At 53.6% G+C, this 22,202-nt stretch overlaps 1 protein-coding gene across 2 annotated transcripts in view; it reads right to left on the bottom strand.

The window, feature by feature from the left end:
* The window catches only part of VAC14 (VAC14 component of PIKFYVE complex), a 102,428-nt gene that overhangs the window by 33,754 nt on the left and 46,472 nt on the right, over positions 1-22,202 (bottom strand). For both annotated transcript variants that reach the window (XM_043599624.1, XM_043599623.1), the window contains exons 13-14: positions 17,726-17,882; positions 5,954-6,086 (exon numbers count right to left, since the gene is read on the bottom strand). In XM_043599624.1, the coding sequence (XP_043455559.1) occupies positions 5,954-6,086; positions 17,726-17,882 (290 nt within the window). The remainder of the gene's footprint in view (positions 1-5,953; positions 6,087-17,725; positions 17,883-22,202) is intronic.

The raw sequence follows: 22,202 nt of genomic DNA, 5'->3' as shown, positions 1-22,202 counted from the left end.
GGTGCACAAGGGTCCCTTCCAGCAGACAGACTTAGGTTGGCACAGGTTTGCCAAGGCGATTTCTTTTTATTTGGAGCAAAGGAGTGCATTCCATTAAAGGGGAGAGTGGAAGAAAGCGAGCGGGCCTCACAGAAGCGCTCTCCCACGGGCTAGGGGCCAGAGGCAAAGTGTGCTTTCCTAACATGCCATGTGAACCAGGGATCTGGGGCTTGCCACTTTACCCAGATTCTTCTTTCATTAGCATCGGCACAATGGGCTCTGGAGGGCCTGGCCAATGCCCCCTGGCACGTCAAGTGGCACGCAGGAAGATGGTTAAGGGGGTTGCCCGATGCCAAAGAGCTCCAGAGGCTGGGAAGGCTTGGGAGGACACAGAGAGTGAGAAGGTGAGCTGGGTGGGGAGGGTGAGCCCGTGTGGGCTGCCCCAGCCACGTTGGTGATGTGGCTCCAGCCCAGGGCCCGTCTCACTGGTGGACCACACGAGGACAGCAAAGTGGAATTTCCCAATTACAGCATGAAACAAAGCTTCTTCTCTTGAGGCCCTTCCCTGATGCAATTAAAAACAAGTCCAGTCTCCAGTGGCTTCCTAGGCCCTGGGTTCCCACCACCCACCTCAGCGGCCAATCTTCCCCCTGCCCCTGCCCACAAACACAGGGCTCTTATGCGAACCTGGAGGAGGGAGGGTAGGGCAAGGGCAGGATTAGCTGGGGTACATCTTGGGGACTGTGCTTGCTGAACTGGAGAGGTGAGAGGAAGGCCAGAATGAAGTAGAAGCCTTATCTCAGGGCTTCTCTGGGTTAGGGTCTCATGGAAGAAGACTCATGACCGCTTCCTGCCTCCCACTTGGGCCCCTGGTCCATCCCCTTCAAATGTCTCATCTTAGGGGCACCCGTCTCCCCAGGAAGGGTGCTCAGGACCTCATCCACCATCAGCTGGGCTGGTTGGGGTTGGAGTCTTTGAGTTCCCAGCAGGCACTTGTTAAAAAGCAAGCATTCTCTGGCAAGTCCTCTCTGCGAGGCGGCAGGGAGGAAGAGGAGGGGGGAAGCACAGTTGGTTAAGCCAAAGGACGGCTGGCCAGAGGGCCATCTTGGCCGGCAGAGTGGAGCGTCCTGAGACTCGCTCACTTCCCAGCACAGAAGCAGGCCTTGTAAAGATCACAGCTGTTGGATTCTGCTGCAGTTCATATCACAGTGTATCAAAGGGGCTGCGTTTTCTCCCTCCTCTCCTTTTCTACTGAGTATAAGTGGCGCGGTTCATGGGAAAACAAGCCCTGCGCTTGTTCTGCTGCGGCGGCTTGGGGGGTGGGAAGGGGCCGGAGGAGGGAAATGTACACGAACACCTACTTGGGGCAGAGTTGTTTTAATGGGACCGGGGCCGGGCTGCTGGTGGGTGCTCGTGGTGCCGGGGCCCTAGGCCTGGCGTGCCAGGGCCAGCTCTCGGCACAGAAGGTTCCATTATTTCACCCTCTCTGGGGTCTGATTTCCCGTTCTCCCAGACCACCATGGGAGGCGGAGGCTGTGTCATGAGGAGGAACAAGAGCCCCCGTTTATCAGGTTGTGCTGAGAGGCGTAGCACGCATGGTCTCGTGTCACCCTCTCCGCAAAACGGCAAGGCAGGCACTGTAGAAATAGGTCACACAGCCCCAGACTGGAGGAACTGGGATTCGAACCCAAGTCTCTTTGACTCCAGAAGTTCCAGTCTCTACCTGACTCCCAAGGACCTGTGGGAGGCCCATCTGCCCCATTTCTGTGAAGTCCAGGGATGGGGGACAGATGTGGGCAGGGCTGGGGGATGCCCAGAACCCTCTGGCACCCTCACCCCATGTGCCCTCTTCCCTCCCTTCAACTCCTGCAGCTACGAGAAGGGCCTGGGCCCAGAGCAGGTCTCAGCGAGTCTAGCTGAGATGAGGCTTTGGAGCCACTGGCTCCCCCAAGTTCAACACGTGTCTAAATGTTATGTCCACCAGATAACAAGGCCACATGGACACAGAGGGTGTCCAACTTGCTCAGGGGCCCGGCGGGAGTTCAGGGGCCCCCCCCCACCCCCACGGGCAGGTACAGCCTGGGAAAGCCACGGCGGGGCGGGGGGAGGAAGCACTCCAGGGTCCCGAGGGAAATCATGCATCTTCCTCAACAACAAGATGCCCACCAGATGTCTGTCTTCAACAGCTCTGGGTGCTTCGGTCCTACGGACAGCAAGCACTCCTGCTCCCTGAGCTAAATGTGCTACTGCACAAACAATGGCTTTCAACTTGTCCGTCAGAAGAGACTCTTCCTCTCTCTCTTTGCCTGACACCTGAAGGAAAGGGTTAAATCATTGTGTGTTTCTTATCGGGCCTGTGGCTTCATCTCAGCAGTCTGCATGGACCATCATTATGCTCCTCTTTAAAGCCGTCAGCAAAAAATAAGGAAATGAAACGAGAAGTAGACAGGCAGGCTGACGCTCTCGACAGCTGGTCCCCAGCAACCTTCGCTGAAGGCTCTCACTCCCTGTCTGATCACAGGAAGGAGGAGGACAGCACATGTCTTCAAGGCCTCCTCCATGTCTGATGCGTGCCGTGTGCACCCTGAGAACCTAGGCTGGGGGGCTGGGACTGTGGCCCGGGCTGGTCAGTGGTGGCCTGGCCGGCGGGCTTAGCAGGCAGCAGGTCCAGAGAGCTGGCACTACCCAGAGGAAGCAGGTGCTGGTGCTGCTTCTGGGGGGACGGCAGGCTGGACAAACGAAGCAAAGGACTGGGAGGGATAAGTGTGAGGGGCCCAGCCATAAGGATCCCTCCATCCCAGCCCACTGGGTTCCCGTGCTAGTGCCAAGGGCTAGAAGACCTCAGGCTGTGTGGTGTAGCAGTGAGGCACGGCCTGGGGCCAGGCTCGGTGCCCAGTGAAGCCCTGGTGGGGTCCACGAGGGGTGTGAGCCCCGGAACAGACAGCCAGGCTGGACATACTAAGCTCTCAGGAGGATGAGGAAGGAGAGCCCACAGGCCCAGAGGACCCTCTAAGGAGCTGGGCTCCAGGTGGTCCCAGCCCACAGGCTGTACAGGGCCCCTCAAGGTACCTGGTCCTGCACTCTCTCACAGAAGGGATAAAGTGGCAGGTGCAGAATTAGCGGAGAGCAAAGGTCTGCAGCGTGGCTCCCACTAAGGCTGGCAGGCATGTGGCTTCCTCAGTTCCCTTCTACAAAATGAGGATTCCCATCAGCCCAGGCTGCTAGGGAGACACTAGACAAAGCAAGTGAGGCCTCACTACCCTAGCGGCTGTACGTGGAACATGGTCTCCAGCTTCTCAGAGCCTAGGGCTCCCGAGCGGGTGGGGAGAACACGCACGTGTGCCCACGGTGCCCACACTTCTGCCTGGTGCCGTCTGGGGATGCTGCTTACTGCTCTGAGCTCCTTCTCTCTGAGCCCCTGATGGAGTGTGTGAGACTGGTAGAGGATGGAAAAACCCATTACAGTCCAGTTCTCCAGGGGGAGGCTAGTTACAATTGCCTTCTTCAAAGGCCTCTCTCTCTGCTGGTTCTTGAAAGGCTTCCAGGCAAGGAGGGCTCATCAAGAGAACTGACACGTCTGTAATTTGGAAAACCATATAAAATAAACTGTCACTCCTGTGGGGCTAGACCATCGCTTTCCTGGTGGGGGGTCTCCTGTACCACTTCTAATCTCCACTTCAATCCCACTGACTGTCCAACTCGATGTGAAGAAAAGCTGTGAAAATCTTCTTCTGGACAATCAGGATAAGAATCCAATCTGTCCCTCTGTAACTGTGGTTCTCACCCGGGATGATTTTGTTACCCAGGGGGCACCTGGCAATGTCTGGAAACATTTCTGATTGTCCCAGCTGGGAGGGCGGGGGTGCTGTGGACATGAGTGGGTAGGGGCGGGGGGTGCTGCCCCAGATCCCACAGCAGGACAGCCCCCGATGCCAACGGCGCTGAGCTTGAAAAACCCTGCTCTACACGACCTCAGAAAAGCACGAGGGCAGTGACAGACTTCCACCACCACGGGGATACCTTTTGGTGGTCTGGACCATCAGAAGCCCCTTCCTCCCGACGGGCAGAAACTTTATGGTCCTGCTGTTGGTCCTTCTGGCCAGGCAGGCCTGCCCCCTCTTGCAGCTCAGTCTTTTGCCTCGTGCCCTCAAATCCACCCTCAGCCCTCGAGCTAGGGCCCTGGCAGGCGGTGTGGGATGAAGTGGCCAGGGGCCTGCTCCCTGCATTTCCCTCCCTCAGCTTTCCTGGTGGCTGGGCAGGCTCCTGGCAGACCCCTGCGGGGCCTCATCTCCCCTCAGTGCCTCCTGCCACCCCCTTTCACTTCTTCCCACCTCTCAGGTCCTTCTTCTCAGCCTCCTCTCCTGGCTTCTCCTTCTCTCCCCAACCATTACACACTGGAGCTCCCTAGGGCTCAGTGGCCTCGGGCTCTTTCCCTTCTGCCTCTGCCCCTCTTACCACTGACCGTTCTTATTCCCTAAGAAGGAAAGCCCCACAAGGACGGAACCATCTAGGGTGGTACTCTGCAGAGTCAGTATTCAGTAAATATCTTGTGAGTGAATGAATGAATGACCATGTTATCAACTTCTGGATTTGTATCTTGGCCATAGGTCCCTCTTTTGAGAGTCAGGTATAGCAACCTGCTTCTTCATCCTCCTTTGATGTCACCAAAGCAATTTAAACTCAAACACGGGACCCTCCTTCCTCCCTGCTCGTCCTCCAGAGCTCCCCTCTCAGGGACTGCCACTACCAGCCACTCCGTGCTCACACGAGAGTCCTGGGTGTCATTCCCAACACCCTGTCCCCTCAGGCCCTCAGGTAATCGGTCACTAATGATACTTCTTACGAATTACAGAATGCCGCTGCTTCTTCCCATCCCTCTACCAAGCAGTCACCATCTCCCACTTGGACAACAGCCTCCCATCTGGTCTCCCGCACATCCGCCTTGCTCTCTCCACCCACCCCTGAAACACAAATCGGGTCACACAGTCCCCCTAATCCAAGCCCTTTCAGTGGCTTCCCCCCACCCCCCAGCCTCTGGGTGAGGCCCCCAACCCTTGGTGTGTCCAGCAAGGCTAGGCCCCTCTCCCCCTTGCCCTCTGGATCACAGCAGCATGAACTCTCCACGCTTTTTGATTTGAGGGCTCTGTTCAGGCTGGACCCTCTGCTGGCAATCCCCCTTCAGCCCCTGGACCCCGCAGGTGGCCTCAGGCGCCTTCCCGACTCCATGGACCACACTGGTTCAGTTTCCTGAGCATCCTGGACAGCTTCAGTACCCAGCACCACAGCTGCTTATTTCACGGGTCAGGATGAGACCCTTTGGTGACTTAACAGGCAGCCAGCCAGGGCTGAGAACTACAGCCGTAGAGCATCTGAGGCCACTCAGACTACTCCAGAAAACCACTCCGCCTGGCTTTGTTGGGAAGCCTGGAGAAATTCGTGCCCCACCTAGATTTTGGTGCCCTGACAGTCGCTCTTCTGGTGACCTGGCTCCTTGGAGCCGACGGGGAGGCCAAGGGCCAGACTCAGTCATGCTGCTGCTGCTGGGAGTTCTAGAGGCCTAGAAAGGACTGTCCAGGACAAGGCTTGCACGACTCAAGAACCCAGTTCTGCCTGGCCAAACCCCATGCTGGCAGCTGGGCACCTGAGTACAGCCCCGTTTCATGTTCCATCTGGCTCACCTACTTTCTCCCCCAAAGACTCCAAACAAGGGCGTTTAATGAGAGGACATTTAACCTCAGGGGAAAAGCGTCTCAATAAGTGAAAACCTCATTTGGGCGAGAAACGGCGACACTGACCTGTCTCGTGTTGGCAGCACCAGCCACCCGGTGTGAGGGAGGCTTGTTTCTTCAAGAACAAACGCAAAGGAAAAGGAGGGAAGAGAAGTGAAAGAGAAAATGCTTGCTCCGCCCTCTCGCAATGGTGTGACATAAAAAACCGTGGCTGTGTGAGGAAGAGAAGGCACACAGAGCCTAACCTGATGATGAAAGCACCTCGGACCTCCAGGAGCTTGCGTTCGCTGCTGAACCTCTTGAGAAGGTTGATCATGAACTTATAAAAGTAGGAGTTCATGGTAGGGGTGGAAGGAGAACATTCTAAGCCTTTGGTACCTGCAGAGAAAGGGACAGAGCCGGGATTTACTCTATGTGTCCACAGGGTGACAGGACCCCCACAGATCATAAACAATTGTAAATGCCAAAAAAGGCGGTGGTGGGGTCTGTGTGTAACAAGGTGATGGAAAAATCTTTAATCAAAGTCCTCGGGTTAATGGCAGAAAGGCAAGGGCTATACAAGTATGTATAAGCAAACACAACTTTGCTTACTGCACAAATACCCATTTACCTGTCCACCTCTCCCAATTACTTACTGAACACCTTCTATTTATAAGACCCACTGGTATGTGTGCTAGGAGTTTTTTTGGTTTTTTGTTTTGTTTTGTTTTGTTTTTTTTTTAGAAAACAAACCTGTACCTATTATTTCAGTAAATAAAACACACTTGGGCTTCATTTTGGCTCGTTAAGGACACATGACAAGCAAAAGAGAAAAAAAGGATGAAAGAGGCACACGACACCAAAAGTCAACACAACTCACACTCCTTTCCCAACAGGGCTCACGAAAAGGCATGTGACGCGCACACCTGTTGGATCGAAGACAGCACGCACTGACAAAATGTTACCAAGGGCTTCAATCTTCACTCAGTGTTTTCAAATCTGTCATTTTTCTTCTTTGGGCCAAGACGCTCGTTTAGACTAGTACTCTATAAAGACTTCCAAAGCGCAGAGTTGTCTTCAGAACCAGAAGCACATTCGGGGTATCCCTCTGATATGTATCCCAGCTGAAAATACACTAAGGGCCAGATTCAGCCCCTCTCCCAGATCCAGCCCAGCATACGCTCCCCTCCGCAAGGTATCCGGCATGGAAGGGATGAGAGCAGGGCTGATGGAATGCCTGGCTGATCCCCGTGTAGTATATTCATACACCTATGGAACTTCCTCGTCTTTCTTTTGTAACAGCACTGCTGGGAAGAGGTGTTAGAGACAGTAGGAATCCTCATCCCCCCTGCCCAAGGCACTAACAGGGCATTTAAACACAGACACACAGACACACACACCAGCTTAACAGATACAATCCACACTTCATAAAGCTCATCCTTGTAAAGTGTACAATTCAGTGGTTTCCAGTATATTCATAAAATGGCGCATTGATCACCACCAATTCCAAAACATTTTCATCACCCCAAAAGGAAATCTCGCACCCACTAGCTGTCACTCCCCATTCTTCCCTCCACCAGCTACTGCCAATCATTAATCTACTTTCTGTCTCAATGGACTTGCCTATTCTGGACATTTTGTATTAAAGGAATCATATAGTATGTGGCTTCTTCCACTTGGCATAATAGTTAATTAAGGTTCATCCATGTTGTAGTCTGTGTCCACTCTGTATTCATTTTTTGTGGCTGAATAATCTGCCATTGTATGGATATACCACATTTATCCATTCATCAGTTGCCGGACGTTTGGTTGCTTCCACTTTTTAGCTATTAAGAATAATGCTGCAGGACACCTGGTCGGCTCGGTCAGTAGAGCATGAGACTCTTGATCTTGGGGTCATGACTTCAAGTCCTACATTGGGTGTAGAGCTTACTTAATTAAAAAAAAGAGAGAATAGGGGTGCCTGTGTGGCTCAGTCGGTTAAGCGTCCGACTTTGGCCCAGGTCATGACCTCACCGTCTGTGAGTTCAAGCCCCGCATCGGGCTCTGTGCTGACTGCTCAGGGCCTGGAGCCTGTTTCAGATTCTGTGTCTCCCTCTGTCTCTGACCCTCCCCTGTTCATGCTCTGTCTCTGTCTCAAAAATAAATAAACGTTAAAAAAAATTAAAAAAAAAAAGAGAGAATAATGCTGCTATGAACATTCATGTATAAGTTTTTGTGTGTACAGGTTTTCATTTCTTTTGGCTATATACCCACGAGTGGAATTTCTGAATCCTATGGTGCCTCTATGTGTAAGTTCTAAGGAACTGCCCGACTGCTCTCCACAGTGCTGCACCGTTTTGCATTCCTACCAGCAGGGCATGAGGTTCCAATTTTCCCACATCCTTGCCAACACTTGTTATTACCTGTCTTTTGATTATAACCATCCTAGTGGATGGGAAGGTCATAAAGATTTACTGGTATGCTTCTTTCTAAAAGTTGTTTTTTCAAAAACATAGCTCTTACATTTAGGTCTCTGATCTATTTTAATTTTTGTATATGGTGTGAAGGAGTCTGAATTCTTTTGCATGTAGATGGATCTCCAACTGTCCCAGTATAATATGATATCGGCTTTCTTTTTTAGATGCTTTGTTGTTTTTTTTTAAGGTTTATTTGAGAAAGAGGAGAGAGAGCACCCCAAGCAGGCTCCTTGCTAACAGTGCAGAGCCCCACGCAGGGCTTGATCTCACAAACCGTGAGATCATGACCTGAGCTGAAATCAAGAGAGTTGGATGCTTGACTGACCGAGCCACCCAGGTGCCCCTAGATGCTTTACTTTTTTTTATATTGTATTTTTGTCTAGCTTTATTGAGGTAACGTTAACGTATAACATTATATATGTTTAAGGTGCACAATGTATTGTTTTTATACGTGTATACATTGCAAAATGATTACCATAGAGCTGTGGAGTTAGCCAATACCTTCATTTGTTTTTTCTTTGTTCATCTGTCCATTGTTTTTTGTGGTGAGAAAATTTGCAATCTACTCTCTTAGCATTTTTCAAGTATAGTCTTTTTAAGTATAGTCTTACCAATTATAATCACTGTTTTTATGTTAGATGCCCAGAACTTATTAACCTCTAATGGGAAGTTTGTACCCTTTGACCAACATCTCCCCAACATGGCATCTTAAGAGCCAACCAGCAGTTACCATTTACTGAGGACTTACTATGTGCCATGCGTATCTAAAACCTTTACGCATAGTATCTAATTTAATCCTCAGATCAATACTTGAAAATATGTGCTATTATTATTCTCATCATATATGTGGAGAAGCTGTGAATTAGGCTGAGGATTAGCCAAAGACACAGAGCCGGTGAGTGGTGGTCTCTGAGCCCAGGCAGCTGGTCTTCAGGGCCCATGTTCCCAACAGCTACACAGGCCGCCCATCACTTGGGCACTGGTGCTTGGGGAGGTTTGGGGCTAGTAGTTAGGAAGCAGGAGGCAGAAGACCGGAGCTAAGACCCTGCCAATACTGAGGACACAGAGACACTGATACTGTCTGGAGAAAGCACCTGGCCGCCGCCCTCTGGGAACTCAGGGACGACACTGGGGGAAGTAGAGTGGCTGACAGAGACATCGGGGCCATCACTTTCCAGGCTGGCCTCTCTTTGGCTCTAAAGCCCTGACTTCCTCCCCAGACCAGGGAGAGGGTGGCCACACGCCTGCATAAAACAGGGAACCAAGCTTGGCTGTGTCAGAGGTATCTCCTCCCAGAAGCATCAGCCCCAAGCACAAAACATGAATGTGTGGAACCATCCACAGTACCAGAAGCAAGCCCTACATGGGAGCCCCATGGGCTGACTTCATTAGATGTCAGTGGTCAGAAGAAGCAGTAAAACCCTCCTTTCAGTAGTTTTTTGCTCAACTCAGACTTCCCTTACGTCCTTGAGTGCTCCTGGTGGGGAAGTGGCTGGGAACTGGAAAAGGTGCCTTTTTGTTTCACTTCTCCCAGCTGTGAGTCAGTCTGTGAGCATTCCTTACCAGGAGTCACGCCTTCAAACTACTATCCTCTCTCCTGAGAATCTCTACACAGCCCCCTTGAACTGCATGCAAGGGGCGAGCCTGGAGTAAGAAGGCCAGTTCAAGGGCAGGCCTCACTGAACTTGATGTTTGCAGAGTGTTGCTCTGGGTCCCTGCCCGGAACAGCCTGGCCTGGGAGGTCCTGAGTGACTCTGGAATGGCAAACAGTCTCTGCTCCCTGGCCCAGTGGGGCTGTTTGCAGAATCAAGTGTCACATTCTTACAGATTGAGTTACCCTGGGCCCAGCTGGGGCTGATCTCTGAAGAGGTGGCTGCAGATACAGCTGTTAAAGTACCTCCTCCCTGTCCCCACACTGCCCACGGTGGCCTGGCTGCATACCCTCAACACTGGCGGTGTGTGTGGACTGGAACCTTCTCCTGGGTGCTCATTTGTGATGGCTCCCTGTATCCCTGTCGGCTTGTTTCTGTATATATACCCTCCAACCTACATCATTTCCAGGCTTAGGACCATTTGGGTTCCTAAAGACAAAGGAAACCAAACAGGGAGTGATCATAAATACTCCCTGATGTGGGGCTACAGTCTCCATTTCCAAAGGGCCCGGTATCTCGGGCAGGTGGAAACATCAAGCATAGTGTTTTAGAGCAAGGCTTGGGAATCCATTAGACCCGGTTCAGATCAGATGTCTACCGCTTACTAGCGGCACAGTTTGGGGTAAGTCTCTTATCCTAAGCCTCGGTTTCTTCATCTATAAAGTGGGGGCATTAAGAGCCCCTATTCCTTCAGTTAATTTTTTTTTTTTTTTTTTTACTAAGTAATCCTTATGCCCAAGGTGGGGCTTGAACTCACAACCCTGAGATCAAGAGTTGCATGCTCCACCAACAGAGTCAGCCAGGCACCCCCAATAAGAGCCCTTATTAAATGAGACAACACATTGAATGTACTGGGACCGGGGCCTGCCACACAGTCTGTGCCCAATGAACGGGGGCTGCTGCTATTCGCAAACACGCCGTGACTCCAACAGAGCACTGCAAGGGGCAACCTGTTCCCATTCTCTGGGTCTTCAAATGGATGACTGAGGGCTGGGGGACAGTCTGGAAAGTCTCTGAGTGAAGAGATTTCAGATCTGGGACACGGTCACAGTGCTCTGCTGGGAGGCAGGGAGGCTGTGAGGAGGAGAGGGTATGACTATCTGTGACTCCCCCATCCCCGGCCCCACATTCGGGGAGGCAGATCTGCCCGTCTCTCCGCTGATGGCTGGCCTAAGACAGCAGAAGGAAAGGCTTGGGGCTGCTCTGAACACATTCCTGGTCTTCTCAGCCAAAGCCCCCTCTGGGCCACACAATCAACTCTCGATGTCCAGGCCTGCACGCGGCCCCTGGCGCTGAGGCCCTTTGTGGGAGGGAGGAGGAGGGCAGAGTGACATCTGGGAGAAGCCATGTCAAGTGACTCACATTCTCACAGTAGTGGTTGCTGGGAAAGCTTCCACAGCTCAGCCCTCCCAGCGCTCCCAACTGTTTAAAGGCTACAAAGAGCAAACTGAGTGGGGGGCCGGGAGCCTGCCTGCGACCCAGACCAGGCTTATGGGAGTGTCAGGGAGCTACTGGGGCCCGGCCTGCTGGGGCCTGCAGCTGTTGGGGTAGGGAATTTTGTCCCTCAGGCTCCCACCCACCAGAATGGACTCTCTCGAGGAGGAGCCTCTGCAGGACTGGGCTGGGAGCCTCAGAAAGCTCACTGCAATCCTGGCCCAACTGTATAGAAATGGCAGGTCCAGGCAGGAGAGACAGCCCTCCCTGGGTGGGCTGGTCAGGGACGGGGAGCAGCTTAGTGCTCACCACGGACAGGGTGAGGACCTACTCGGTCTCCTCCTGCCTCCGTTTCCCACCGGCCCACCACTTTTCTGACTAACCAGCCCCTCAGGCCCGGCTGGCCTGAGTCAGAACCTGAGAGACGTTCTCAGGCAGGGCTGCAGGGGGAGGAGGAGGTGGGGCGGCGAGTCAGCAAACTCATGCCGGGAGTGTGACTACATGGATGATGGGCCTCTCTCAACAGAACAAATTTCTGCCCAACTGCAGCCTGTTCCTCCCCGTGGGAGTGCAAAGTGCCTCGCTGGCCATTTCTGTCCACCTCCGGCCCTCCATCACCTCACCCTCGACAGCTGGGCAGGGAATCGGCTTCTTTTCTCAATAGCTCTGATAAAAGCCACCTCTGCCGGGCTCTCCTGCAGAGTGGGGCCCCAGGGCCGGGCGCTCTTGCAGAGTGGAGCCCTGGGCTCAGGGCTTCCTTTAGGAAGGGGCAGAGCCTGGACAGGACCCCAGCACCTGATTCTGGGCAGGCCCTCCAACAATGTGCTCAGGGGAGGCGCTGGGACGCCAGGCCTGGGACGCTTTTACTCGGGTGGCATTGACGAATGCAGTGTTCCAGGCCCACCAAAATGGGGTGTGAGCTGGGGCCCAGGAAGGGGGGGTGGCTGGGAATGACCTAGCCTTGGGTCTCAGGAGAGTCACACTCTTCGAAGGGCCAAGGAGAGCGGGGTTTCCATTCCCTGATCCTGCCAAGGACCAGCCCCTCAGCTGAATGCCGCCCGCCTCGAATTTCTGGTTTGAAGTCTGGAGAAGTGGGCTCTGGCAGGAAGTTCACGTGACTGCTGGCTGGCCGTGGGGCAGACAGATGCTGTCGGGAGCGCTCTGTATACAAAACCGGGCTGGTGGGGTGGGCGGCCAGGGAGCCAGCCATGCAGATGTTGCTAAGTGAAACCTGATGTGGCGACATGAGAATCTGCAGAACGTCTCACAAACAACCTTCCCTGGGATGTTTTAGATTGAGTTTTGTGGCTATGACGCGAAGGAGCCTCACATGTCAGGATAAAAATAGCTCTGGCCTCAATAGGCAATGTGAGTTACAGTTCAACAAAACCAGATGCGAAAACCTTAGTGGCCCAGCCCAGACCCAGCAGGGTCCCTGCTCAGCTCCCCACCCTCTCAGCCCCTTTCCTCTCCCTCTGGTTGGGGCCCAGGTGCCCGGACAGTCCCTCGCATGGGCATCTCGATCCGCCACCCAGAGAGCGTAGAGGAAAGGCCAGGGGCCCAGGGCAGATCCAGGGCTGGTTCCTGTCTGTGAACTTCACAGGGATGAGGAGCCTAGCACAGAGCCTGGCACAAGAATTGCTCTGAGGAGGGGGCTGCATGACCGGGAGGCTGGCATGGAACCCAGGGACGCAGGTGGGGAAGGGGCAGCTTCCCCCACAGAACCAAGGGGCTGGAAGAAAGGGAGGCAAACGCCTGTGATACAGGGGGGTCTTAGGAGGCATGGAGTCTGCTGAATCGGACGGGCCAAACCCCTCAGCTGCATGGATGAAAGGGTGGCTGAGATGCTGCAGCCGTGGCACCCATGGGACTCGATCCAAGAGGCAGTCACTCTTTTCTCCAAGCCGGCCCAGCTGAGGCTGGGGAGCCCTCTGCCCCCGGCAGCAGCCCAAATCTGGGAGGCTTTCCGGCTGCCTGGTTCAGAGCAAGAGATAAGCTAATGGGCCACGGCAGGGCCCAGGAGGAACTTCCAGCTGACCCGGCAGGAGAGAGAGGCTGCATCAGGAAAGACTGCTGCTGAGTTGGGGCCAGGCCAAGGGCAGCACTGAAGGGAGATGGGAGGCAGGGGCCTCAGGTCCCTCATCGAGACTGGGCCTGGCATGGAGAGGGTGAGGCTCTCCACCTGCAGACTAGTGAAGACCTGGGCAGTGGTGCTCGGGGAGCCTTCGACACAGCAGTGGTGACAAGGTGGCCAGCTCTGGCACCCCCTCCTTCCATCACGATGACAAACTCTGAAAGACAGGTACTGATCCTTACTGGGCATGTGACTCTGGCCTTTTAGGGATGAGTACAACCTAGATTTTCCTGACCCTGACACCCATGCTCTTTCACACTCTCTGAAGAGTATGTAGGAAGAAGGCCTTTTAAGGCTCCAAGAGCAACAGAGAAGGCTTTGGGGGCTGGGAAATGGTCTGGTGTGGCTGGAGGAAGTGGAGGCAGCAAGAGGGATGAGTTGCTGAGGTGGCTGAGGCCAGAATGGGGTGCCTGAAGTCACTGTGAAGAGAAGGGATAAACTCAAAGGCTATGCCAGGATATGCCCAGGGAGAAGCCTGGACTGCTGGCCTGCCCACTGCTGCTCTCTTCCCCATCTTGAGCGATGGAAGCTTCTGGTGCTGGGCAAGTGCTCTTGTCCTCTAACACGGGAGTAAAGAGAGCAGACTCTCAGGCTAAGCTCCTAGGTCGGCACCAACACCTATCGCAAGCCCCCCTCCCAGGTAAGAATAACAACGGTGCTTCCTCCCACGGTTCTTGTGAGGAGCTGGGCTCACCCACCGTGAGGTTCAGTGAGCTGACACATGGGAAGTGCTCAGAACAGTGTCCGGTCCAAACAAGCTCAATGTACTAGAGTCACCCTTACTACTGGGAAAAATGCCCAGGGATGGCTTCCTGGGTTTCTTCTAGAACTGGTTTATGAATTTGGCCACACCAGCCTGGGCTACAAGGAATGAAATGGAATCAGAACATTTCATTTCCGCCCATGATTTTAGAACTGGGATCAAATTCCACGTTGGACCAGAGAGCCCTGTGGGGCATGATAACATGAGCAGTTATCCCACCAAGAATGTGCCCCCTTGGCTGGAAAGGAAGCATAGGAAAGATGGGATTTGGGGTGCAAACATCAGTCCTGGGGTGATCTTTGGCCCCTGAATGCCACACTGCTGCTGTGCCTGGCCAAGGTTGCTCCCTCCCTTGCAGCAGGAACATTCAGGCCCCAGGAGGGCCAGGCACATCTCAAATGAGGGACGGATCCCAGAGGTCTCCTGCTTCTGCTGAGCCTTCTGCTCAGACTCAGGGTTAGGCCCCTCAGGTCTGCTCAAAGGGAGCTCATCACCCCTCTCCCCAGAGCCCAGGGGGCCTCAGCCAGAATCTCCCTGAGTGGAGATGGGCAGAGAACGCACAAAAGTTGCCAAGTCATAGGAGACCCAAGTGGTCGTTTTCATTTCATTTCACCAAATCACAGTCTAGAGAGACAGCAAAATGTGGGATCCCTCTATTGGTTTTCCTCAGGCCTGCCCACCCAGGCAGCTCCACTCCTGAAGGTCCCAGCCTGGGGCTCTGTGAAGGTCAGCAATGAAGTGGGGTGGGAGAAACAAGACCAATGCTTCTGCCTGCATGGCTCTGTGCTGGAGGGAGAGATGTTTGCACAGGTGGGAGGAAAATCCTGTGTGGGCAACTCTGCCTCGTGGGCCCTGGGACCATTGCTGTGGCACTACCGAGGCGTGTGATGCTGCCCTAACCCTTGCATTAAATCTGCACTATTTGAGTTTACAGACCCAGTGAGCAGGCAGGCTTCTCTACAAATGCTGCTGATTTCATCTTTGCTAGGCTCCCTGCCTCCTTGGCTTTCCAGAGAAAGACCCTTTACGGTGGGGGGCGGGGGTGGTGGTGCTCTGCAGTCGGCATGTTCTCAGAGCTGTGCCCTGGAGAGCCAGAGGGCCAGAGGAAAGCAAAATCCAAACAGGAAGAGGGTCTGGCCTTGTAACTTCTGTCCCCGTGCACGGCCAGATGGAAACAGACAGAATGACCCTCTTGCATGCCTGAGAAGCAACGGGGGAAAGAGCAGCCCACAGATGAATGAGTGTATACTTCCCGCATGCTTTCTGACCTAAACAGCCAACCCCAACATCCTTGGTGCCTGGCCAGTGCCCTCCCCAAGGCAGCTGAGGCAGGAGATGGGACAGGGCCTAACTTTGGTTTCCTATGTGCTTCTTACTGGTTTGAACTTGACCTTAACCTTTTAAAATCATGAACCCATCTGAAAAATCTGGTGCCAGCTGTGGACATGCACGCACGTGTGGTTCCCACACCCTGTGCAGTGAACGTGTGTGAGTCTCAGGCTAAGAGCACATGGCCCACGGTACCGTGTATCCTTGAAGCAAGAAGAGTTATTGGCTGCAGGCACTTCCTTGGTGTTCTTTCCAGGATGGAATTTCTTCCCATCTGGCATACTTGGTTGTTTTTCTAAGAATTCAGGGTGAGTCCCTGGCTGATGTGAGCCAGTCTGACAGCCCTGGTGAGCTGGGGCAAATCTTCACCACCTCAGCCTCATTAGGGGCCCACCTATCCTGGCAGGGTCAGCAGCAGCCAAGGTTCAGAGGACGTTGCCATCGAAGACACTCTCAGTTCTTACTCCCAAGCGGCTAAGATGGCACCTCGAGGAGCTCCCTGTCTGGGCCTCCCCAGGGCACACACCCCACCTGGACCCCAGGCCATTTTCCAGCCCATCCCTCCACTAATGAGTAAGCATTCTAGTCATCAGCTTTTTGGTGCCCAGAGAAAAAGAAAACACCTCAGAAAATGGAGGGACAAATCCCAGAGAGTCCGGAGATGAAGGTGTCCTTCCCCTGCCCAGGGCGAAGCTGCCTCTGTTTGGCTTTCTCTCCTTTTCCACTCTGAGGAGGATAGAAGATGCCAGACAACTGCTTCTTGGGGAGGGAGATCTAGGGCTGGCTCTGACCCGCGGATGCCTTCTCCTGGCTGCTGCCCTCTTCCAGTCACTTGTCACCCTCATCCCCTCACTGCTGCTCCTCTCCTCTCTCAGTGGGACCCCCACATCGCGGCTGTGTGCCGACACTCAGCCCCTGGCATTTCTGCCATCTGTCCCTGGGAATTTAGGCGGACCCCCAAGTGCTGATGTGGGACACAGGATGGAAAACGGACTCCCGGGCTGTGGGACAGAGGGTGGGACCCTCACCAAGTGTCCCAGGGTCAGGATGTGGGAGCCTCCCGGCCCTGGCCTCTGACTGCTTGGAGGAAACCGGGCTCCTAGGCAAGGAAGCCACTGCATCCTGGAGAAACAAGAGAAGGAAACCGGGCTGCCACGAGAGTCCCTTACTCCTTCCTTGCTTCAGTCAGAGACAGCTAGAAACTTGGGACCAGTTGCAGAAAGAACATGTGCAGCAGCAGTGGCCTAAAGCCTGGGGTCCTATGTGACACCCCACTGCAGGAGCTGGGGGAGCCCTTGACATCAAGTATCACCAGGAAGACATATTCAACGCACGAGCCTTCTGTGACTCGGCCCGGCAGCCCTGGGGTGCAGTCAGGCCCGCAGGGCCCCAGCGGCACCACCAAGCAGGGGTACTCAGGGCCGGGTACCAGCCGCCTTCAGAGGCCCTGCCTGCTAGAGCAGTGGAAGGGGAGCTGCAGCCGAAAGGCCCTGAATCGATCTGACATCTGGCTTCTGCATCAAAGGAGGAGCCATCGAGGACCTCGTATCTGGAAATCAAGAGCCACTCACTCAGGGGACAAAGAGACACCCCAGGCGAACACCCAAGATTTGCTAGGGACTTTCCTATCAACTCGCATCGTTGGCATTTTCCAGGATGACGTCGCCGGAGGAAACTGGCGTCTGCCTGGGAGGAAGGAGTTGGGAGTTGCACTGGCCCAGGGAGAAGAGCCACCTGCTATCTGGAATGACCCCAAGGGGCGAGCCCCAGGAACACCACAGCCACCTTCATGTCCAAGGACTGCCTGGAAACATCCTGTTTGAATTACCCCTCTCCGGCCTGGGCTGCCTGCCATGTTGTTTGCTATTTTTAGCTCCCCAAAGAGGAAGGAAATGGCTGCCTGGTCTTCCACCTGTGAGACTCAAGGCTCCAAAGCCCCCTGATTCCTGGCTGGGGAGACGCTGCCCCAGCAAAAGAGAGGATCCGCTGACTCAGATGGTTTTATATTTAGCAAATGGCTCAGAAGTATGAATGGTGCAGGACGATGAGGAAAAGGGGATGTGAAGGCCTCTCATGGGGGTGGGGAGGCAACAGGAGGGCAAGGTCCGCCTGCCTCTCAGAGAGCAGAGGGGACTTCTGACTGCTCACACCCCAGGAGAGATCCTGGGCTTGAGAGGGATGGCCCAAAGGAGTGCCTGATCCAGGAGGAGACCGAGCACTAGTACTCCCAGGCCCCCTGAGGCTGTAACCATAAGGGCACTACTTACCAGAAGTGTTCAGCAGGTTTGTTCTGCCAGGGGTAGGCACCTGAAGCTCTGAGTGGCTGACCCGGAGGTCAGGGCCATCAAGGGGGCCTGCATCATCTGTCTGGCCTGCAGGGGAGGAAGCAATTTCTGCCAACACCTCCAGATCCTTCAGGATAACCTGGGGGAGAAAAGCAGAGGATGAAGGACGAGGGCCTCTGGAGAGCTGCCGCCAGGGGGTGGCGAAGGGTCTGCAGAGGGTGACAGGCTGGTGAGAGCCACCAAGATTACGGCTATTAACAGTGTTCAGAAAGTTCTACAAAAGATATGGATTGAAGAGAACACAGATGGGCAGAAGGTGAGGGCAAGTGGAAGAAAGAAGCTAGACTCTGAGTAAGCTTTCTCATGACCACTCCTCTCTGGTCCCCTGAGCAGGGACCTCAGAGGTCCCCAGGAGATGTGGAACTCAGGGTGCAGTCTGTGCGGGGACACTGGCAATGCCTCAAAGTCAACCTGTGTGAGGGACCAACGGTGCCCTCTAGGCCACACTGCTGGTGTGCTGGCCACAGCTCGGTCTACCACCAGGCCACAGAACAGACCTTTCTGCAGAGGTGACACAAGGCCACCCTCTGCCTTCAGAACATGACTCTGGGCTCCAAGACCGAGGACTTCCTAACTTCTAGACACACTGTTCAATTCTCAGCTGCCTCCTTGATGTTCATATACGGGCCTGACCCCTGCCTCCTTGATGTTCATACACAGGCCTGACCCCTACCTGCTGAGTTCTTCCAAGGAAAGGAAGACACAGAGTTCAGCATGGAGAATGGCAGAGTGAGCTCCAATCAGTGCCGTGTGTCATCAGGTTCCCCGGCGCTGCCTCACCACCCAAAGCCCTCGTACTCTTAGATGCTGCCTCTCCCCCCCCCCCCCCAACGGCACCCACCGCCTCTTGCTCTTCATCTGGTATCAACAGCCAGCAGGGTGCTGCCTCAGCAGGGAGGTGTGTGTGTGTGTGTGTGTGTGTGTGTGTGTGTGTAGTGTGGTGTGTGTGTGCTGTAACTGCACAGTGCACCTGTCCCAGTTCTACCTCACGACACAGCAGGAAGGGCTGCTGCTCCCTCCCACCCCCACTCATCTCTTCTCTGACGAGGAACGTGCCTGTCCTAGCACAGGTGTGCCCCCAGGGCCGTCCCTGGTACTCAGCGGACGCCCATCGGGCATCTGCTGAATGACTGCCTGAACCCGGGCCAAGAATTACCATGGCAACTGGGGGCTTTGGTCCTGGACCTGTGGAAGTGACACAGAGCACCAGAGGGTGGGGCCCTGGGAGGTGGGCTGTGTGCGCCGTGACAGACCAGCTGGCCGCAATATGGTGACAGTGGTCAAGGTAAGGCGATTCCAGGGCTTTTTGTGGGATGGTGAAAATGTGAGATAGTAGTGACGGTGGCACAACCTTGTGAATATGCTAAAAACCAATGAACTGTATATTTTAAAAGGGGAATTTTATCTCAAAAAAATAAATAAAGCTACTACTGTCTCTTCAAAGCTTCAAAGTGGTTCTTGTCTCAGTGTGAGCAACGTGCTAGTGCCTCATCCTGCCCGGCCCCAGATGTCACTTCTCCTGGTGTCCTCTCTGCCAGCCTTGGCCCCTGGGTCCTCTCCCAGCAGTGCGACGTGTTCAGCACTCAACTGCCCTGCAAGCTGGAGGTCTGGCTCTCATCCTGCCACAGCCCAGCCTCATCCCGGTCGGACACGTCGCTCACTCACACACACAGATGTCACCTCGCACCTGTCTAACTGCATGCTTTCCTCCATTGCTCCCAGGCTCTCAGCACCTCCTGAGCCCCGACTGTGCCAGGTGCTGGGGCTGCAGGTGAGTCCCATGTGCCTCGGCCTGCAGCCCATGGCCTGGCAGGGAGCAGTACTCACCTGCCCTTCCACACACAAGTATGTGCAATTTTAGAACATTCTGACCGCTGGGCCTGCAGGGGATGATGTATCCATGCTGGGCAAAGATCGTGGCTGCTAAGCAGCCTGGACAGATGGCAGCAACGAGCACTTGCCCCTGTGCCCAGGCCAAGAGCTGGGGGCCTGAGTGGTTCCAGGCCCAGAAGTGGAGAGGTCCAGGCCATCTGCTCCCCAGAAAGCTTTCTATTTCAGCGGTGGCAGAAAGTGGACAGAGAGGGAGGGGGTGGGACAGGGGAATAGACAGCGAGGAGGTGACAGGGTGGTGCTGCGTGATAAGAGTGGCCCGAGCACAGGCCATACACTCAAGATGCTCAATTGTCCAAACAAGTCACGGTCTAATGATCAGGGATCGTTAGAGAACCAGACGCGGGAACCAGGTGGGAGAGTGACTCACTCAAATTAAACTGAGGCAAGGAGTAAGCCAACTGTGCCTCAAAAAGTTAAACAGAGTCACCAGAGGTGTACTTCCACCCCTTGTGTTTCCCAAGAGGGCCCAAAACATGTCCACACAGGACTTGCGTAGAAATGTTCACGGCATAAGTGTTCATCGTGGCTAGAAAATGGAAACAACCCTAAGGTTCTGACACCAACTCTGATGTGTTTTTTCTGATACCAGGTGGGTGTCCTACAGTTCAACTCCATTCTGATGCCATCTACCTGGACCTAGCGTCAGACCCCACTGCTGAAGGCTCACTCTCACAAGACTGCCCTTCCCTTGCTTCAGACACCAGCCAGAGATCCAGGGTGTCGCCTTTGCTTCTCATGACTGGCTACAGACCAGAGGTTCCCACAACCCCCTCCTTAGGCTCCGTTAATTTGCTAGAGTGGCTCATGGTCCTCAGCGAAACATTTTACTTACTAGATCACCGGTTTATCATAAAAAGATGTAATTCAGGAAGAGTCAGATAAAAGAGACGCACAGGGCACAGCATGTGGGAAGGGGCACAGAGAGCTTCCGTGCTCTCTGGGGGTGCCACTTGCCCCGAATCTCCACGTGTTCACCAACCTGGAAGCTCTTCAAACCCCATCCTTTAGGTTTTTAAGGAGGCTTCATTACATAGGCATGATGGATTAGATCACTGGCCACTGGCAGCTGATTCGATCGCCAGTCCCTCTCTCCTTCTCGAAGGTTGGGTTGAAAGTTCAACCCTCTCATCACATGGCTGGTCCTCCTGGCAACCAGCCCCCATCCTTCTGGGCATCCAAGTCACCTCACTAACCTAACAAAAGACACCTTTATCATTTTCAACACTTAGGAAATTCCAAGGGTTTTAGGAGCTCTGTGCCAGAACCAGGGATGAAGACCAAATACATTTTTTTTTTTTAATGTTTATTTATTTTTGAGACAGAGAGAGACAGAGCATGAACAGGGGAGGGTCAGAGAAAGAGGGAGACACAGAATCTGGAACAGGCTCCAGGCTCCAAGCTGTCAGCATGGAGCCCGATGCGGGGCTCGAACCCACGGACCGTGAGATCGTGACCTGAGCCGAAGTCGGACGCCCAACTGACTGAGCCACCCAGGCGCCCCCATATTTTTTTTTTTTTAACCATGTATCACAAGATCACAAACCCCAAAGTACATCAACTGATAAATGGATAAACGGAACATGGCATATCCGTGTCCTGGACTATTATTTGGCAATGAAAAGGAATGAGGTTCTGATATATGCTATAAAATGCACCAACCTGAAAACATTTGTTAAGTAAGAGAAGCAAGATGCAGAAGGCCATGTACTGCATGATGATTCCATTTATGTGAAATATTCAGAGCAGGCAAATCTATAGAGACAGAGAGTATCTTGTGCCTGCCAGGGGATGGGGGAGGGAGACATGGGGAGTTATTGCTAACTGGTACAGGGTTTCTCTTTGGAGTGAGGAGAATGTTGCAGAATTACATAGCAGTGATGTTTGCACAACTATGTCAAAATACTAAAACCCACTAAATTGTATATTGTTTTTAATTTTTAAAAAGATTTTATTGATTTATTTTAATCAAAAAAAATTTTTAATGTTTATTTTTGAGAGAGACAGAGACAGAACAAGAATGGGAGAGGGGCAGAGGGGGTGGGAGACACAGAATCCAAAGCAGGCTCCAGTCTCCAAGCTGTTAGCAAAGAGCCTGATGCTGGGCTCAAACTTAAAAGCCGCGAGATCGTGACCTGAGCCGAAGGTGGATGAGCTACCCAGGTGCCCTTAAAATATTTTATTTTTTTAAGTAATCCCTACTCCCAACGTAGGGCTCGAACTCATAACCCTGAGATCAAGAGTCACATGTTCCACCGACTGAGCCAGCTGGGCATCTCTGAATTTGTATACTTTATGGTTTGTGAATTATAACTAAAAAAAGAGAAGAGAATCAAGTCAAAACCCCAAATCAGCACCCTAATTCCCAGAACTGTGGTACTTCAGGTCAGTTTGCTCTTGCTGTGCCCATGGCCCAAAGCAGCAAGGCCTCCCTGACTCCCCACGATCTCACATCTGCTGCTGACTCCCAGGAGGGCCAAGAGCACTCAGGGAGGCCACCTGTGTCCCT

Source organism: Prionailurus bengalensis, chromosome E2, assembly GCF_016509475.1.
Source record: "Prionailurus bengalensis isolate Pbe53 chromosome E2, Fcat_Pben_1.1_paternal_pri, whole genome shotgun sequence".
NCBI lineage: Eukaryota > Metazoa > Chordata > Mammalia > Carnivora > Felidae > Prionailurus > Prionailurus bengalensis.
The sequence above is the reverse complement of the archived record's forward strand: the minus strand, read 5'-3'. Positions and strand labels throughout refer to the sequence as shown.